General features: G+C 31.1%; 1 protein-coding gene across 4 annotated transcripts in view; it reads right to left on the bottom strand.

Annotated features, from left to right (window-relative positions):
• Positions 1-19604, bottom strand: part of LOC105204990 (WD repeat-containing protein 26) — a 55541-nt gene that overhangs the window by 6591 nt on the left and 29346 nt on the right. For 2 of the 4 annotated variants that reach the window (XM_026140046.2, XM_026140047.2), the window contains exons 7-10: positions 16910-17176; positions 15703-15848; positions 15416-15624; positions 9438-9629 (exon numbers count right to left, since the gene is read on the bottom strand). In XM_026140046.2, the coding sequence (XP_025995831.1) occupies positions 9438-9629; positions 15416-15624; positions 15703-15848; positions 16910-17176 (814 nt within the window). Of the gene's footprint in view, positions 1-7107; positions 7972-8720; positions 9032-9437; positions 9630-15415; positions 15625-15702; positions 15849-16909; positions 17177-19604 lie in introns of those variants that run through there. The other 2 variants (XM_039446118.1, XM_026140048.2) reach the window with 2 other exon arrangements.

Raw genomic sequence — 19604 nt, 5'->3', positions numbered from 1 at the left:
AACTGTAAAGAAATTATTGCAAAAAATATAGAAAATTTAATGTTTAAATATAAAAATAAATTATTTCGATAAATGCTCTAATAATAGTTTAGCGAAAGAGTCTACCCAGCATATTTTTGAGATGCGGACGCTCCTGAGGCTCCAGTGTTTCACGCACGATCGGCAGTTCAGCCATCAAGCCTCGAGCGGTAGTGGGGAAATAGTAGGCGTGGCCTCAGAAATCGGCCCGAAATGTGCATTTTGTTGCACTGTTTTAAATAAATAACTTGTTAGTAATAAATATATCAAAATAATTAGTAGTAATAAATATAACAAAAAAATTGTAATTTTTAGAGATTAAATTCGTTTAAACAAAGTTTTAGTTAATAACTATATTTTAAAAGCACTATCTGAGGATTTTTGGGATCGCTGATTACAAATCCAAAGTCAAAAATTCAAAATGACTGATACAATATCGTAGACAAAATTATTAAAATTGACCAGATTTGCTTGAAACTTGTTATTCAGGTGTTTTCAAGGTCTCTGATTACTCGCGCCTGCTCGAGGGTGCCTGTTGGTTGAAATGCCTTGCGATACCGAGGCGCCTCCCTAAGTCCCTGTATAGGATGGACCACCACGGGGTTTTTAGCCGGTAAGAGTCCGGCGTAACCTCCCTCTCCGTTCCAAAAGGGGGATATTTTATGAAGATTTCCCAATGTAATAAAAGGTCACTGATTATGAATCAGCTGTCAAAAATACAAAATTTGAAAGACGTAATATAGCGGGTCAATATGGCAAACGTAATTTTCAAAACTGCGGATTCGCTTGAAAATTTTGTCCGCTAGATTGAATGGGTAACTTTAAATTTTGTATTTTTAACATCGAATTCGTAATCAACAACATCCAAAACTCTCAAGTAACAAGTTTAACAAAATTATATTCACTAGAAAAAAAAGTACGACAAAGAGTTAACATAAACCAAATAAAAAATAAAATTATTATGATAAAGGTTCCAATCAAGGACAAAGCGTGATTTTAACAACATTCGATACCATCTTCCAAACTTCCAATAATTATAAGATTTTTATTATCACTGATATGCTATATATTTTTATTATCACTGATATACTTTTTGAAATTAGTATTAAATACCGAAAAATATTCGATATCGAGCTAGATAATTAGGACACCAGATATTTAGCCGGATTTCAGTTTCTTAATCAAATAAGCGTAATCACATGATTACGGTTAATCTAGTATCAGACAATTTCACTATCCAATACACCCGGAACAAAATATTTTATATATAAATAAATATATAATTATATATAATTACATATAAATGAATATACACGATTATATACAGAGTGTCCCAGACTAATGTATAAAAATTATCACGATGAGGTAGAAGGGATCGAGATAGATGAAAAAGTCTATTACCATATTGCGATATTTGTAATAATTTTTGAGTAATAAAATATTAAGGTCAGCCGAATAAGAGCGCGGGGAGAGACAAGCGGTCGCTTGTCTGAGCCGTAGGACCGCCCACTGCGGCCCGATTGTAGACGACGGTAAGTGGCGCGCGGCGAGGGAAAGGATAGCTTGGCACCGCACCGTGTCGAGCCGGGCGGTCTTACGGCTCAGGCGACCAACTGTTTGCCTCTCCACGCGTTCTTATTCGGCTGACTTTAATATTTTATTACACGAAAATTATTGCAAATATCGCAAACTGTTATTAGACTTTTTGATTTATCTTGATCCCTTCTACCATATCGTAGTACTATCTTTATACATTGGTCTGGGACACCCTGTATAATTATATATAATTATATACATTTGGACATATTAGACATATTTTATATATGATTATACATAATTATACATAAAAAATTTTTTCCCGGGACATCACTAAAAATAATATTACGAATTTCCGAAATAATTATTAAGGTTAATTATTAAGTAGTCGCCGCGGCCATATTGAATAACACGTAAAAGTTTGATCCGTGACATTTAAAAATAAAAAGAATTTGGATAAAATAGAATAATAAAATTGCTTTGAAACACTTGTAAAAATGGGCGTCGGCTATCCTTTTTTCTTCTAATAGTTAGTAAATAATCATAAAAGGCTGGTGAAGTAAAGCCTATTCAGGAGAAAAATACACAGTTGAGCTAAAGTTTGATCCGTGCCATTTGTAAATAAAGAGAGTTTGGATAAAACAAAATTCTATCTTATGAAATTGCTTTAAAACATTTATAAAAACGGGCTTTAACGGGATTTTCTTCTTCCAACTAACAGTCAATAAATAGTCGTAAAGAGCATATAAAATGAAGCCTATTCAGGCATGAAAACACACGAATAGCTGTGAAAGAAATGAAAAATATGCTTTTACGTATAAAATTCAAAGACAACTTTACTTGTAGTCCATTTTTACGAATTTGGTAAATACAAGTGACATTTTTACAATAAAATATATAATAAATGACATGCAAGACAAAATTTCATTGTAACTATATTACATTTCATGTCTATTAGTTTTAATTTTCTCCGTGATACTATGTCGCCATTGTCAACGTGGAGTTCTCGACTCAGAAGCCTTAAAAGTTAATTTTTAATCAGTTACAATTCTTTTCAATGTTATTTTGATAATTGATTTGTTCTACTTAGATAGAACTTGTGGTAGTACCAGTGTAACAGATTGATACAATTATATGTATTTTATATAATTAGATTATGGAATGGTAATAACTAATAAATAACCATATTAATAAGTTAGGTAGTGTATTCGTTAAATAGTAAATTGCAATGCATTAAAATAGCTATTATGTTTTGGCTTTGTTTTTTCTTAATCTTTAATTACACTAGTAGGGTACAAACATCCATACAAATATAGACTTCAAAGAAGGATAAAAAAAGGTTATTTTTCGGCCCGAACCGACACCAAAGTTATTTATTGGTAGCTGTTTATGGGACTATTTACAAGCAAAAAATTATTTGTCTATCAGGTTCAGAGAAAGTTATGAAAAATCGAGATTAATTATTATTGATTGCCGAAGTAGTCATATAATTGGGTAACATGTTTTTTAAGTTTTTTACTATTAAAATAAAATTAATTATGTATTTATGTGCTAAAAAAAGTAAGTAGTACATGTAAAGAGTATGAGATTTTTCTTCGCATAATATACAAGGTGTCCGAAAATTCCTGTACCCCTACAATGTTTGAAGTGTAAATACTGTTTTCTCATTAAGTATTTTCCAAGTTATGAAACGTGAAATGTACAGTACATGCATGTGCTGGACACCGCTGTAAAAAGCAGACCTTCCAGATCCTGAGATTCGGTATCTGCTTATTATGTACATACATACACGTGTCATTCTCACTGATGTCCGCGATGCCGAAATTTTTACAGAAGAAATGTTTCCAAGTTTGAACGATGACGCAGAATAAAAAAATAAAAAAAAAGGTAATAAAAAAATAGATGATACAAAAGATAAAGACAAAAAATTATAAATTATAAATAAAAAAAAATGCAAATGCGTATATATTGACACACACATACATGCAACGACACGCACGTATGCACACACACGAGATGTAAAACTAATCAAGCAATTTTTGCTTGATACGCCTTTGGTGATGTTAAAGTCGGTTGTACATTCAAAATCTCATAAATTGAGAAATATTAGGGAAACATTTCAAATAATAAGGAATTTGAGAATTTTCAAAAACATATTATGCAAAATCTCATACTCTCCACATTTCCTACTTACCTTTTTTTGTACATAAATATGCAATTAAATTTATTTTAATGACATAAAGCTTAAAAAAACTCACATAACTACTTCACCAATCAATAATAAATCACGATTTTTCGTAATTTCCTGAATCTGGTAGGCAAATAATTATTATTTTCTGCTTTAAAGGGTCTCATAAACAGTGTTTAATGAATAATTTAGGTGCCGATTTAGGGCGATAAAAGGTCTTTTTCAACATTCTTTTTATTTAAAAATACAAAAATGTTACGCAAATAAAATACCAGATTGGGTTATGTATGTGCGTGCATATATGTGTATATATATATACATATATATATATATATATATATATATATATACAGGGTGTTCCAGACCAATGTATAACGATTATCACGATGATGATAGAAGGGATCAAGATAAATGAAAAAGTCTAATACCATTTTGCGATATTTGCAATAATTTTTGAATAATAAAATATTAAGATCAGGCGAATAAGAGCGCGCGAAGAAAGCGGTCGCTCGTTTGAGCCGTAGGACTGCCCACTGCGGCCCGATTGTAGGCGACGGTAAGTGGCGCGCGGGGAGGGAAAGGATAGCTTGGCACCGCACCGTGTCGAGCCGGGCGGTCTTACGGCTCAAGCGACCAACCATTTGCCTCTCCGCGCGCTCTTATTCAGCTGACTTTAATATTTTATTACACAAAAATTTATCTTGATCCCTTCTACCTTATCGTAGTAATCTTTATACATTGGTCTGGGACACTCTGTATATAGAACACTTTCCAAAAAATTAGGCGCGCGCGCGCGCGCGCACGCACGCACGCACGCACGCACGCACACACACACACACACACACACACACACACACACACACACACACACACACACACACACACACACACACACACACATGGTGTCCCAAAATTCCAGCGTCCCTAAATTATCTTGAAAACTAAGCATTTCTAAAAAAAAATTTCAGATAAAAGTTGCAAAGTTTAAAATGATCTATTTATTGATAATATCTTTGACTTTGGGTAGCGTTGTCAAGTATAGGTCAAGGTTACGTCAATTTTTTTCATGCTATTTCTAATTCTAGAATCTAATAGCTAATATCATAAATTTTTCAAAATATGTAATAAAGCTCATCTTCAGTATTTTTCAAATTATAAAAAAGAAAGTTACAGAAGTGCTGCAATTATGATTGTAAAAGATCTTATGTATAAGCAATTTGTAAAATGTGGAAAACAATCATCCCACACTACCCTAATTAATGAAATAAGAATCAATCAATTGTTACTTTGCCTCAGGTAGTGCTATTAGATATACTTAAACTAAGCCGAAAACTACATAAGTTAGAGATCTGTGGTACTGCAAATCCACAGACGTCGGAAGAGCCTAGGAAGTCCTAAAGATTTCTCCTCTCACACTCATTCGGTTGCTACACGTCTTTCTGAGATTTATAAAATTTGAAATAGTAATGCTTACTGAGCAAGTGTGTAATCCCTTTTGATGATACAAGGAAAACATAGGTTGAATTTGAATTATATAATAAAAATGTTTTTATTTTTTTTCTTACGTGCCCTACGAGTGAATATATATTTCACTTAAAAGGGTAAAAAAAATAGTTACTTTTACAAAAAATTTTTTCAAAAAATTTATAAAAAATGAGAAATTCTTTCAAAGTCCTAGTAGTGAGAAGTTGGCAATTTTCTTTTCTTAGAGTCTCTACAACAGATTCAAGTGAAAATCGCCGAGAGTTGGAAGGACATAAATTAGGAGAATATAGATAAAAAGAGATGCTTTGCTAAAGTGCGTCAGTGTATATACGTACGTATGCACACGTGCAAACACAAACATACGCACGTATAAGAAGAAGAAATTTAATCGAATTTTAACACGATCTTGAGTAATGGCAGCGATTCTGTAATTTTTAACCCTTATAACTTAAAAAGTACCTAATGAAAATAAACTTTATTATAGCGTTTCGGAAAGCTCTTGGCACCAGTTATTAGATTCTGGAATCAGAAAGATGTTTCATTAAAACCAATTGATGTAACTTTAGCGACCTAAGGTCAAATTGATATCATTAATAAATACATATTTTTAAACCCTACAATTTTTGTTTGAAACTTTTACAGAAATGCTTAGTTTTCAAGATAATTTTGAGACACCCGGAACTTTAGAGACACCCTATATATATATATATATATATATATATATATATATATATATAACGTGTTGTTTTTATTGGATATATTTCAGAAATTAAATTTACATTTATAATATTGATTAAATTACAAATACTAAATAAATATGTGTAAAAAAAATATATTTAGAGATGATTTTGTTGTATTTATATATAATTCATTGAACATAATAAATTTAAATATCATTTCTAAAGCACTTTAAATTTATTAAGTCACACAAAGTTAAAGTATTTCAGAAATGATATATAAATTGATTATATTTAAAAGCTAATATAGGTATGTATATAATCAGCAATATTTTAAAAAAATTTTAGCCATTCTTTACTTTTTTGATGACATTTCAGAAAGATTGCAGATTTTTTCAGTAACGTTTCAACAACTTTTCTATAAAGTTTCAAATCAAAGAATCGGCTAGACATTTTGCTATTTTAGAACTGTCTTAGAAATGTTGCAAATATATTTCGTAACTTTTATAAAATGTTTTATTTTTCAGTTAAAATATTTATAAGATACCTCTGAAAAATTTCGCTACAGTATATCACGTTATTTTAAACTGATAAAGAATACTGATAGTATTAAAAATTCAAATCTTCAAATATAAGTTTATATTTAACATATTTATAATTGAAGAGTTTTCTACAGAAATCAAATAAGTCCCAAAAAATTAAATTTTCATGAAACAAAAAAGCTTCTTCTTCAAACGTTTTTTGTACAATTTTCGGGCGAATATATAATAAATAAAAAAAATTGGACCAATATTTTGAAAGACCATTTAAATGAATAAATAAATAAATAAACTTCTAGACTTGTTTGTGTACGGTTCTTGTGGATTTTATATTTACTATTTATATATCACATAATTTACATTTACTTTCTTTAAACATTAATAATGATAAAGGTGGAAAAAGAAATATTATTTAAAGCAGAACCTTCTAACTCTTGCACAGCGTGCTGTTTACACCATGAGATTCCTCTGCTTCTCGCCTGCTTGCGCTTGCTCTTCCATGTAGCTCGATTTTCCTCCAAACGATGCACCATCGGCGCATGTTTCTATTTTTATCAAATCGAAGACGCGATTTCGCCGAAAGAAAGATTATAAGAAAATACGTTGTAATAGTACAGCGACGTACATATCCGCTTGATTAAGAGGGAGATTACTTATTATTTTCAAATTTTGAATATAATAAATAAACTAAATAGCAATAAAATATCAAAATTTAAAATTTAATGAGAGTATACGCTCGGTAATTGGTACGTGCGTGCGTTACGTGTGTATGTAGAACCATAGGATGCATCATATGAAACAGACCGGACGAATGTTAATAATCGAACATGAATCAAAATGAGATCCGGAGAAACACCGACAAACATTCAGTTATCATTATACATAGGATGCAGCACAATCATGACTTCAATTGGGAAAATGTGGACATTCTAGAACAGTTCCTTTATAAACGCCGAATTTCTGAAATGTTGCATAGTTAGATGCAAAATAATGGATTATTTGCAATCAGATACTGAATTTTTACACCACAATTATATTTCTATTTTAAATAACTTAAATTAAATTTTATCTTTGTAATGACATGACAACTGTTCATGCACAAACTTGACATCTGTCTTATTTAGTTATTTATTTTTTGTACGTCCTAATGTTATTGATTCTTTGTCTCGGATGTCTTCAATCGATCCATGTGTCAGTAACAAATCGTTCACCGTTTACACTAGTCACTTTATATTACATTACATCAATCGTCTTATTTTTTTTCAATTAGTGCGGTTGTATGTACAATGGTTTTTGAAGAATTTTCTTGTAACGTACACCCTCCATGGCATGGATCGGTGAGTCCCCAAGTTTTGCTTATTCCATTATTTGATTTGGCATCATCAAATTTTAAACTTTAGAATCATTAAATCTGTTACGGGTCCTTTCAACCATGTGCCAACGTAACATCATTGATTCATCGAGAGAAACTCGCTGATCCTGCCTCGAGCATTGTAATCCAAAATTTATTGTTATGCTGAGAATGGCCCTAGGAAGCGAGGACAAAACGTTTATGTAAAAGATAAGTTGATTAAATAAAAATTTTTGCGCATCAACTACTGCGCGTTTAATCTCATTAGCTCTTTAAATTTTAAATTTTGACAATTTTAAAAGTCTAAAATGTCTGCTATATTTGCAATAAAACATATCTGTTTTTTTTTAAATGGCGAAAAGATTAAAAAATTTGCAATTGTAAATAACATGGAAAAATAATTTTTTGCTCTCAATGATAATGTTAATGTCGGTATTACAGATTTTTTTAAACGGAGAATTAATTGATATGTAGTCGTGTGCAGGACGAAATAAGAGGAAGAAGGGAGCGCTCTTGCCATTTTTTAATTTCAGTGCCATCTAATGCAAGATTTGTCGCATAATTGCTGTTGTGTTTACCATGATTCATTTTCGTTGCAAGCACACATTTTTAGGCACGTTAATCTTTCATATCATGCGGGATCTACGATATAATTGTTACTATGTTATAACGCTACGACAGATCAAAGAAGAAAATATCATATATTCTCCTCTTTAATTGATCCGTTGCAATAACAAGCATCATAATGACTGCAATGTAAACACCGCATTAGAGTTTTAAAATAAATTTCGAAAACTATAAACTATTGTTTCTATATGTAATCTGCATCTCACACCATTCTGTATGAACAGATTGTTAAGCATTTGAATGAAGTAAATATTACCATCTGTTGACAACTCTAGATGTCATATTGGACTAAGATTAGATAGATAAAAAAATATTTTTTATTTTAGGCATAAAGTCGATCTGTGTGAGGTACATTAATGCTTTAAGCAAAAGGATTTTTAAATCTGTAAATATAATTAGAAAAACAGTGCATGCAAAAATTAATCTCTTTTAAACAGTAAAAAAGAATGCTTTTAGCATTCCCTTAATGTGTCTTTGTGCAATGCACAACTTGCACACTTGTTTGCGGCGCCGGCGATAATCGCGTACGATGTGAGGAATAACTTCAAGCAGCAACCGTTTACTGGTAGAATCTTAGTGGGGAAACAGTCACGTGACTAGTTGGAAGGCTCTGAATTTAAAATATAAAATAATAATTTTTTCACTTTTCATTTACAAAATTTTATAAAAATTAATCTTAAGAAAATATCTTATATTTCTGTTTATATTCGATAATTTTAATCCAGATATATAATAAGTATAAAAACAAAGTTTTAGACTTTGATTAATATGTTAATACTTCATTAAAAAAACAAACTTCTGGACTTGTTCGATTCTTGCGAAATTTTATTTCCTGTTTTCTGTTTAATTTTTATCGGAATAAAATTGTTTACGATGTGACACTACTAATAGAGAATGATTTATAGTATTATAACTAAAATATAAAAAAAATATTTGTTTGATTTTTATAATTCTTCGAAGTTTTTATACTATAAAAAACCATCAACTTTAGAAGATTTAATTATGTAAAGACTTACTTGTCGCATCATTTTCTCCATCAGAAGAAAATGATCTTGGGCCCCATATCCTTACTGTAAAATCATCCGATACTGAAGCCATCATTTGATGATATACAGGATTCCAGGAAACACAATTGACTGTTCTACTGTGCCCCGTAAGAGTCGCTATAGGCAGTTCTCTTTTGATATGCCATACATACACTTTATTGTCTATAATAGAAAAAAAAAGAGAAAACAATTATCTTTATTAAGCATGTTGCATAAGTACTTTAAAGAAACTATCAAAATATGATGATATATCTATACATTTATATAAAAACTTATTAATTGTAAATAATAGATTTAATTGAAATAAATCAAATATAGTGTGTAATGCCAATAAAGAACCAAATGCAAGATGTTCGCGTGTATATTAATTATAGTCTTCATGAAATTGTTACATATAATAAAGATGTTTCCGAAATTTCTATCATCCTCAGTACAATAAAATATTTATTAGCGATATTAATCGTAAATCGAGTTACATGCAAACAATGATTTAGACTATCTGTCATATAACAAATTAATTGTCAACAAAAATATACTAATAATTTAAATATTTTTTCTAAAAATCTTTACTGTACTCACATAAATATTTGAAATTATTCCATATTTTAAATTAACGTTTAAAAAGGCTTGCTACTTTGAATCTGGCCATCAATTTTTAATTTTGGACTCAATCAAAAATTAGAAAAAATTGCAAAGTTTAGGCAGACCATACAGAGTACAATTACCTTAATAATTATTTCACTTATTAATCAAGGTCCACTAATTTAATGAACCTAAAGAGTATTTGCAAGCATTTGTCAAGTATATTGCAAAGCATGAATAATTCTAAGGAAGAAGTTAGTTTTCCGCAAAGTTCACTTCGTTCTGTATAACATTATTTTCGCATTTTGAATGCTTAGATTTATGCCTTGTAATATGCTTAACAAACGTTTAGTAAACGTTCTTTCAGATCATTCGATTAACGGACCTCAAACTAATAAGCAAAATAACTATTATATTTTGATGTTCAAATTAACAGTTAGATTATACAGGGTGTAACAAAACAAAGGGACCTGAAGTATACCATGAGTTAGAGGACACAAATCCAAGTCGAAAAGTCCTAAGTCATTTTTTGATCTGAGCCTTCTGTTCCATGCTATATAATGTTAAAGTTAGCGCCCGTCTATAGAAAGAAAGCAGTGACGAACAATAGACGGGCGGAGCGGAGCTGACAAACTACGCGGCGGGAGAACAACGATGAGCAGCGAAACGGTTGTAATCAAAAACACACTCTCTCTCGCACTCTCTCTCTCTCTCCTCTCTCTACCTTGTTAAAAAAAAACCTAAAAGATCCCAAGGTGCATAACTAAAATAAACGTTTCGGTGTTATTGTAATTTGTCAATTCAACCTGAATTAATTATTTATTTCCTTATAATTATAATAAATATTCGAAGTGTGCTCCTCCTACTTCGATTCACGTTCTTGCTCTTTTCTGTACATTTTGCATAGCTCTTCGAACTTGAACATTACTAATTCCCTCAATAGTGCAGAATACTAATTCCCTCAATAGTGCGGAATACTAATTCCGTCATCTCGTCATTAAATTTATTCAGTAAATGTTTGATGTGGATTGTTGGGAGATTAAATCGTAAGTATTTTAAGACAATTTATTAATCACATTAAATTTAATCTATTTTTCTCTTTTTGAAAGTTTTTTTCCTGATATTACATTTTTTATTATGTCTCTTAACGTCTCTCCAAATTTGAAATTTTTTTCCTTACAAAATTAGCTTGCCTTCTTTGATACTTTAAAAATGTCTATTTAATCGAAATAGAAGAAGATTCGATTGTCTCGAATTAAATATCACTGTTTGTAATAAATGTTTTAGTGCAAGCAACTATTTAGTGATGAAGATACTTATTGTTAATAAAGTGAACAAAATATGATTCTAATGAAACATTTAATTCATTCTACTGGATCTTTTTTCTCACAATCAATACGATAATAATGTTATCTCATGTAACTAATGTTATTGATGTTACATTAATAATAATATTGATGTAATCTTATTAAACAAATTCTTAGATTGAGCCTTTTATATTACCAGAACGATTAAATTCGCAAAGATATCTCGACTTTTTAAGAAACGATCTGCCGAATTTGCTAGTCCCAGAAAATAATTTCGACAATGTAGCACTAAATAGAAAAGCTCCAATATTCATGCACGATGGCGCACCTGCCCATTCTGCACGTAAGATATCCTTTTATTAAAAAAATATTTATTACTTATAAAATTTAAAATCTATCGAAATTACAAGAACAAAAATTTTCGTGATTCATGTAAATATGTTATTAGGACCATTTAAGCAAATCGTTTACTTCTCACAAATAAATATTACTTCAAAAAAATAAATAATACTTTAAAGAAATAATATTTTTTACAAACAAGTAATATTTATTTATGTAAAGTAAATAACTTGCTTGAATGTCCCTAATAACATATTTACTTAAACCACAAAAATTTTTTTCACAGTGTACATACATAGAATAACTTGCTTTTATACAATGATTTCTCGTTAATTGGATTAATTAGAATTAGTATTAAAAACATCGTTTGTTTGAGACAAACTTTATATTCAAGTGTAATTATCCATTAAACTACTTTTAATATCAATTTCAATAAATCTTATTTAAAGGTATAGTTCGCCGTTATCTCGATGAAACTTTCCCCCAAAGGTTCGGAAGAGATTCGATAACTCCGTGGCCTGCCCAATCTCCGGATTACAATACGTGTGATTTTTTTCTTTGGGGAGCAATAAAAGAAAATATATTTATGCACACTAACATCGAGACAGCTGACGAGATGACAGAATTAGTATTCCGCACTATTGAGGAAATTAGTAATGTTCAAGTTCGAAGAGCTACGCAAAATGTACAGAAAAGAGCAAGGACGTGTATCAAAGTAGGAAAAGCACACTTCGAACATTTATTATAATTATAAGGAAATAAATAATTAATTCAGGTTGAATTGATAAATTACAATAACACCGAAACGTTTATTTTAATTATGCACCTTAGGATCTTTAAGGTTTTTTTTAACAAGGTAGAGAGAGGTGAGAGAGAGAAAGAAAGAGAGAGAGAGAAAGAAAGAGAGAGAGAGAGAGAGAGAGAGAGAGAGCGAGAGAGAGTGTGTTTTTGATTGCAGCCGTTTCGCTGCTCATCATTGTTCTCCCGCCGCGTAGTTTGTCAGCTCCGCTCCGCTCGTCTATTGTCCGTCACTGCTTTCTTTCTATAGACGGACGCTCATTCGTTAACTTTAACATCATATAGCATGAAGCAGAAGGCTCAGATCAAAAAATGACTCAGGACTTTTCGACTTGGATTCGTGTCCTCTAACTCATGGTATACTCCAGGTCCCTTTGTTTTGTTACACCCTGTATATAATGTGATTCACATACATTTTTGTTGACAATTAATTTGTTATACAGAAAATAGTCCAAGTCTTTGCATGTAACTCGATTCATAGTTAATATCGCCGACAAATATTTTATTATATTGAGGATCATAAATCTCAAAACTTTATTATACATATACAGGATAACCCATTTTAATCGATCACCCTAAATATTTCCGTTCCCTTGCATTTTACAAGAAAATCTTTCAGATAAAAGTTGTATGATTTCGAGGAGGACATAAAATGGTGTCATTAATTTAACCTTGAATAATTGCTTGAAGGTCACGTAAAGGTCAACTTCAATTTTTAAAATAGAACTGCCTACTTTTTATTGCATATTATTGTAGCTTATCTTGAGACCTTTCCAAAACACTATAGATAAATGTTTTTTTGTTAAGTATTTTTCGAGTTTCAAGACTTGAAAGTTACAGTACCGCCGACATTATCATCACTTAAAGTGTACCACTTGGAGATTGCCTAGTTCGATTTATACTTCTTTTGTGTTCGAAGAAAGATTAAAAGATGATCCAACCAGTCAAGGTAAAATCAGTCGGTAATCCAGTCAGTCAAGACAAAATTGATTGGTAATCCAACCAGTCAATGTAAGATCGGTCGGTGATCGAGTTAGTCAAGATAAGATTGATCGGTGATTAAGCCAGTCGGGAGTATCCCGATTGGACACGGAACGATTGGACACCGCACAATTGGAAACCGCACGACTGGAAACTGCACAATTGGAAACCGCACAATTGAACACCACACGATTGGAAACCTAACCTCGTCGGTAGGAAAAGACTGAGACGGGGTGGGTGCGGGCCGTTAGGTGGGCCACACCAGCCAGTCAAGGCAAGATCGGAAAAGATCCGGTCATTTATGACAATAGTCTATCGCAAGAAAGCTGTAACTTTCAAGTCTTGTAACTCAAAAAATACTTATAGAAAAACATTTATTTATAGTGTTGGAAAGATCTCGAGATAAGTTACAACAATATGCAATAAAAAGTAGGCAGTTTTTTTTAAAAAATTGAAGGTGACCTTCACGTGACTTTCAAACAACTATTCAGGGTCAAATTAATAACACCATCTTATGTTTCCCTCAAAACCATACTTTTGTCTGAAACATTTTCTTGTAAAATGCAAGGGAACGGAAATATTTAGAGTGATCGATTAAAATGGGTCATCCTGTATACAGGGTGTCAGATAAAGTTCGCTCGTGGTCTTCTGGGTTGATAGAGCAAGTCAAACTGAGCAAAAAAGTCCTCTACCATTTTTCGATATTCACAATAGTTACCGAGATAAAAATTAATAAAATCAGCAAATGAGCACGTACTTTCCCTATCCACACGCGGGAACCGCCCGTCGGTCGCCAAACCAGTGGCAGTCGCGAGAAGGGAGAGGCAGCAAAGGCTATCTTACCCGTCGCTATCTCACCATGCCGCGAAAGTATGTGCTCATTTGCCGAGTTTATTAATTTTTATCTCGGTAACTATAGCAAATATTGAAAAATGGTAGAGGATTTTTCTGTTCAGTTTGACTTGCTCTATCAACCCACGAGACCACGGGCAAACTTTATCTGACACCTTGTATAACGTTTTCATGAAAAATCTGTCAAGAGATTGATATATACGCTTTGTGTTTGGCCATTTACTGGTTATATAGACTATATTTGATTATTATTATTATTGTTAAATGTATTCTTTCTTATATTACATTTTAATCGTAATTTGTATATTTTTGTGTAAAAATGTTCCTACTCGGGTAGAATGTGTAAATACCGGAATGGGCCAAAATGTAAAAATGTAAAAATGTAAAAATGTAAAAATGTATTAGGAGTTAGGTTTAGTTAAGGGGAATGGAGGGGAGGTAGAAACCGTTAGAGAATTAGGGGCAGGGGGCTGTGAGGAATGGCGGAGAATGTTAGGTGAGAGTATGCGTGAGAGTGTGGAAGGATGCGTGGGTTTAAGTTTTATATGTAAACCAAGTCCCGCTTCCTGGCTGCAGCTGAAGTGTAATAAATTTCATTCATTTTAATCGTAATTTTTAAATAGTTAACAATATTATAAACCAAGTTATAAAAATTATAAAAATTAAACAAAATTAATTTATATTTACACATCTATGTTTAGAGTTTGTATTTATGAACGTCTTAATTTATTTAAGACGTTCTTACAATCTTTTTAAAAAACGTTTTTGTTAAAATATAATATTGATTATAAATAAATTTATATTTTGTATTTATTAGATATTTTTGGCCAAATATTGATATATTGATTCATTCAGATGCAAGTTTTTATTATTTTGGGCATAATTTAAACATTTTTCATATTTTTGTATGTTAATAATAACGTTCTATATTGCATATTTCAATTAACAATTAATTAGATCACTTTATATCGTAGATCCTTACAAAAATTTTACTAAATCTTGGCTTTGTATTGTTACATGTTCAATTACTGGGACATTTATTTTTACTTAAATGTATAAAAATACATTCGATTCTTGTGTTTCACGAACCTTCACTGCCAGAGGCAATAAAATCTTGATTGACTCCTCCGAAACAACTATGGATAGTAAAATGTCCTTGAGTGACGCCTTGAAAACGTCTTACAAGGCATTTATCTTCTAAGTCCCAAAGATGCACACCTTGATTTGCCACGTTAAGTAGTGCGAGTCGATCTGTCTTGTTGACGCTAAATGACATAACGGGATGATCTTCTTGTAATCTACAACAATGCAAAAATATCTCGTTAAAATATTCGTTCAATAAAATTATACATGTTAAAGGTTACTATAAATCGTACATAGTGGCATCGCCCAAGTCGTCAAAAGTGTAGCTACGAATTCTATGGTGTGTATCAGCCGCTAAAACGGTCCGTCCGTCACTGCGACACCATAGACATTTCACTCTGACTCCTTCCCACGAATCCGAAACATTGCCGTCCATATCCTAAATATTTTTATTAAAATTTAGTACATTGAGGAAGAATATTGGGATTTTAACTATGGCCGCCTGAACAAGAGTATTCTATGTCTATGTTCGTACTACACATTCATATTTGAGAGTGTAGTATAAACATAGACGTGGAAAATCCTTATTGATGTGGCCATAGTTAAAATCCCAATAAACAAAGAGAATTTAAAATCATAGAACAACACAAAATTTTAATATTTTAATTAATCAATAAAATAAAAAAATTAAAATAAGTAAATTGTCCTAAAATATTAAAATTATTTGATGTCCATTTTGTCCTACAATTACTATCACTTTAAATTTTGAAAGAAAAATTCTCTATGTGCATTCTTTCTCAATGTAAGTAAAAATTTTTTGATATTTATACGTTGTTCCATGATTATAATAAATTCTAGTAATAATAAAAATCTAAACTTTTCTTGTTAACTATTTGACTCCAAATTGCATGTATAACTCTAGCAAGAATTAAAAATTTTTAAACATAAAATTCTTAAATAAACAACAGTGTAATAACAGCGTACCTTGTTCTTAAATTATATTATTTTATATTAATTAGAAATTTTTAAGATTTTGCGATTGTAAAAAATTTCAATTTTACTAATTAAGATTTTTTAGAAAATAATTGTAATTTTATAAAGTTAACATTAAAAAATTGTACATATTTATCGAGCTTGAAACACAGTCAAAGCCGGAATATAAATGTTTTAGAAGTATATTATAAGATCCCTCATCGGAAAAACTAAAAAAATTTATTGCGAAAAAATAATCTGAAGCAAGATTCAAATCTGGATCTCTCAGCATTCTGTGCAGATATCCTGGCAATTCAACTACCAAAACATGCTCATGATTGTGTTTCAATTTCCACGAATATGCGGTTTGAATAAATTAGACATTGTACAAATTAAAATTATTATCCAGCACCAAGAACTGCTGTAACTGACATAGGCCTGCTAACTTTATGTTTAATTTTGTCAGTCTGCTGTGACTTATTATTGTATAAAAATTGTATTTGTTATTTATTTCTTAGAAAAACGTACACATTGATAAAATTGACCGCGAAGGCCTCCTGCTACAAATTTGTTCGAATCGCGATGCCAGGCGCACGCCGTCAGTGAATCGTCCGTGCTCTGCGTCAGTTTTACGCGCAATTCGCAGTCGGGCGTGTCAATGCTCCAAAGCCACAATTCCGGGCAATCTTCGGGACCGCAAGCGATTAGATGACTGCTGTCGGGGCTCCAAGCGATTAACGCCACACCATATGTGTGGCCTTCAAGGGTTTTCCTATGTGTCACTTTTAGCGTTTCCTGCACATAGAAAAAATACTGCGAATTACTTGAATTAAGTAAATATTACTTGTTTTAAGTATTTCCTAAGTTTATATATTCGCAAACCTATCGTAAGTTCATCGTAAACATTAAATTTATTAATATGTATCCTAGTAAATATACACTTTAATCAAGAATATTAAATTAAAACAAAATTTCAATTTATTTATTATTTCAGCTTTTCTTTGATAAAATTTTACAATATTCTTCGAAAGAGTATAAAGAATCTCACCTATTGTATGTGTGCGTGAGTACGTGCACGTATTGCGTGTGTGTTAAATATATTGTAATTTTATAAAATACATTATTTTATTTTATAGTTTGAAAAAAACTGTTTTTGTTCAAATCACTGAAAAAAACCAGAAAAATTTCGATTTCTTTAAATTGCATTGTTGCAAAAAATTTCTGTTTTTGTTAATGACATGCTATCTAATTTTACAGTATAATTAAAATAAGACACCTAGATATAGTGCTGGAATTAATATTTGCTATTATTTTTATTTAAAATTTACATATTACATCACTTAAGATTTACAATTATTAAACAAACTATTGTAAGAATGTAATCATAAAAACTAGTTTAAAGATTAAGTTTAAAGATTAAGTAATATTTATGTTAACTATTTTATGAAGAATTTTAATTATATCGTAATTATCAAGAAGCATACGATTTATTTTATTTAAAAAATACATTAATTCTGTTTTTATTTATTTTCGTGGTTTGCTTTTTGTTTCGTTCCTTTACTTATATTAATATAAAAAAAGTAAAAAACTTTACAGACAGAAATTAACATTATTATAACTTTATATGGAACATTGTTTAGTTATTTCTCAAGATGGATTTTTAAACAATAAAAAATAGAAAATAAAGCAAGTGAGACTACAGCGCAGGTATAGATACGCAATCACAATTGTAATATTACTATAAATGTTTATTTATTTTAAGTAAAACATGCAAACGTTGCGAGATAAATAAATATTTATAACAATATTAACAATTGTGATTGCATATTTATACTTGTGCTGTACTCTCACTAACCCTATTTTCTATTTTTTATTGTTTAAATTTCGAGAGTCCTGATTTAATTATATATTACTTGTACAGATTTTTAACCCTAGTTTGCCTAATCTGGTGAACTCCTAAAGTATAATCTCGTTTTACGCAATAGAAGTTTTTCACCTCCTCTCAGGAACATGGGCGTAAATGGGCAATCTTTAGGGTGGGAGATATTGCCGTCCGTGGACATTTCCGTAAGATGCGCATGCGCACTTTTGCCAAGAAATTTTGAACGTTTCGTGACGCATGCGCTGAGCGTAGAGTTGAATGCATGTACGAAGATAGTGCTAAGCTCTCATAACCTGTAATCGGGACAGACAGCAGTGTTGCCAGGTCTACCGCTTAGCGGAAGATATACCATTTTTTTAGCTTCAAATACCGTGTGACTACCGTTCCACCATTTTTAAATCACGCCGGTTACTACCGCTTTATAAAAATCAGTTGTCAATTGATAACCACAGTTTTAAATTAAGCTAACGGCAAAAGGCGCATTCGGAAACTACTCAGATAGAGTAATTTTGAGTGACCAATTAGGATAAAGAAATCTTTGCTTCTTTTGTTCTGATTAGTCAATCAAATGCTGCTCTATACAAATTCTACAAATGAAATTTACGAACGCAAACACGATGTGTTAATTGTTGAACAGTAAACAATATCTAATAAGAGTTCTGCTTTTTCTAACATAGCAATGTAATATCTAAAAATACAGAGCTTTTATTTCTTGTTTTTGTTTACAGATTATAACATTTTATTTCTTATTTTATTTAAAAAAAAAACAAAAAAAACAAAAAGAATTTAATATACATTTTATAAAGAAATAAACAGTTTTGTTTAATTTTGAAGTAATAGAAATGCATTTTTTTATCAAAAAAGACAAGAGTGATTTAAAAATTTTATTTGTAGTATCATTTTTTTCAATAATTTCTACAAGAATACAAGAGTCTTGTCAACTTAATTAAAGCCCGGTTGTTCCACCTTTTGCTAAGTATCAAATAAATTTAACTATTAGGTAAACGTATGCGGATGCACTGACAGACAGTGGAATCCAACGCCCGTTGCGCCATGCATCGAAGTGTTCAGTGAAGCCTATAAAAATTGTGCGTTTTTAAGCAGCTAAAAGAATGAAGAACAAAGAAATGTAATCCCACACTTTGGAACCGCTATATGCTGAAAGCTGAGATCAAAAGGAGAACATCAATATTGAGAATTACACGCTTTTTCGATCAAGATTAAATATTTAATGGAAACAATGAAAACTTGGGAAAAATTTTTATATAAGAATTTAATAATGGTTTCGTTAGAATCAGGGAGGCTTTGCCCCCTGGACCCCGATGGGGGCTTTGGCCCTCC

This window comes from Solenopsis invicta, chromosome 2 (genome assembly GCF_016802725.1).
Source record: "Solenopsis invicta isolate M01_SB chromosome 2, UNIL_Sinv_3.0, whole genome shotgun sequence".
Classification (NCBI taxonomy): Eukaryota; Metazoa; Arthropoda; class Insecta; order Hymenoptera; family Formicidae; genus Solenopsis; species Solenopsis invicta.
This window is presented reverse-complemented; position numbering and strand designations above follow the sequence as displayed.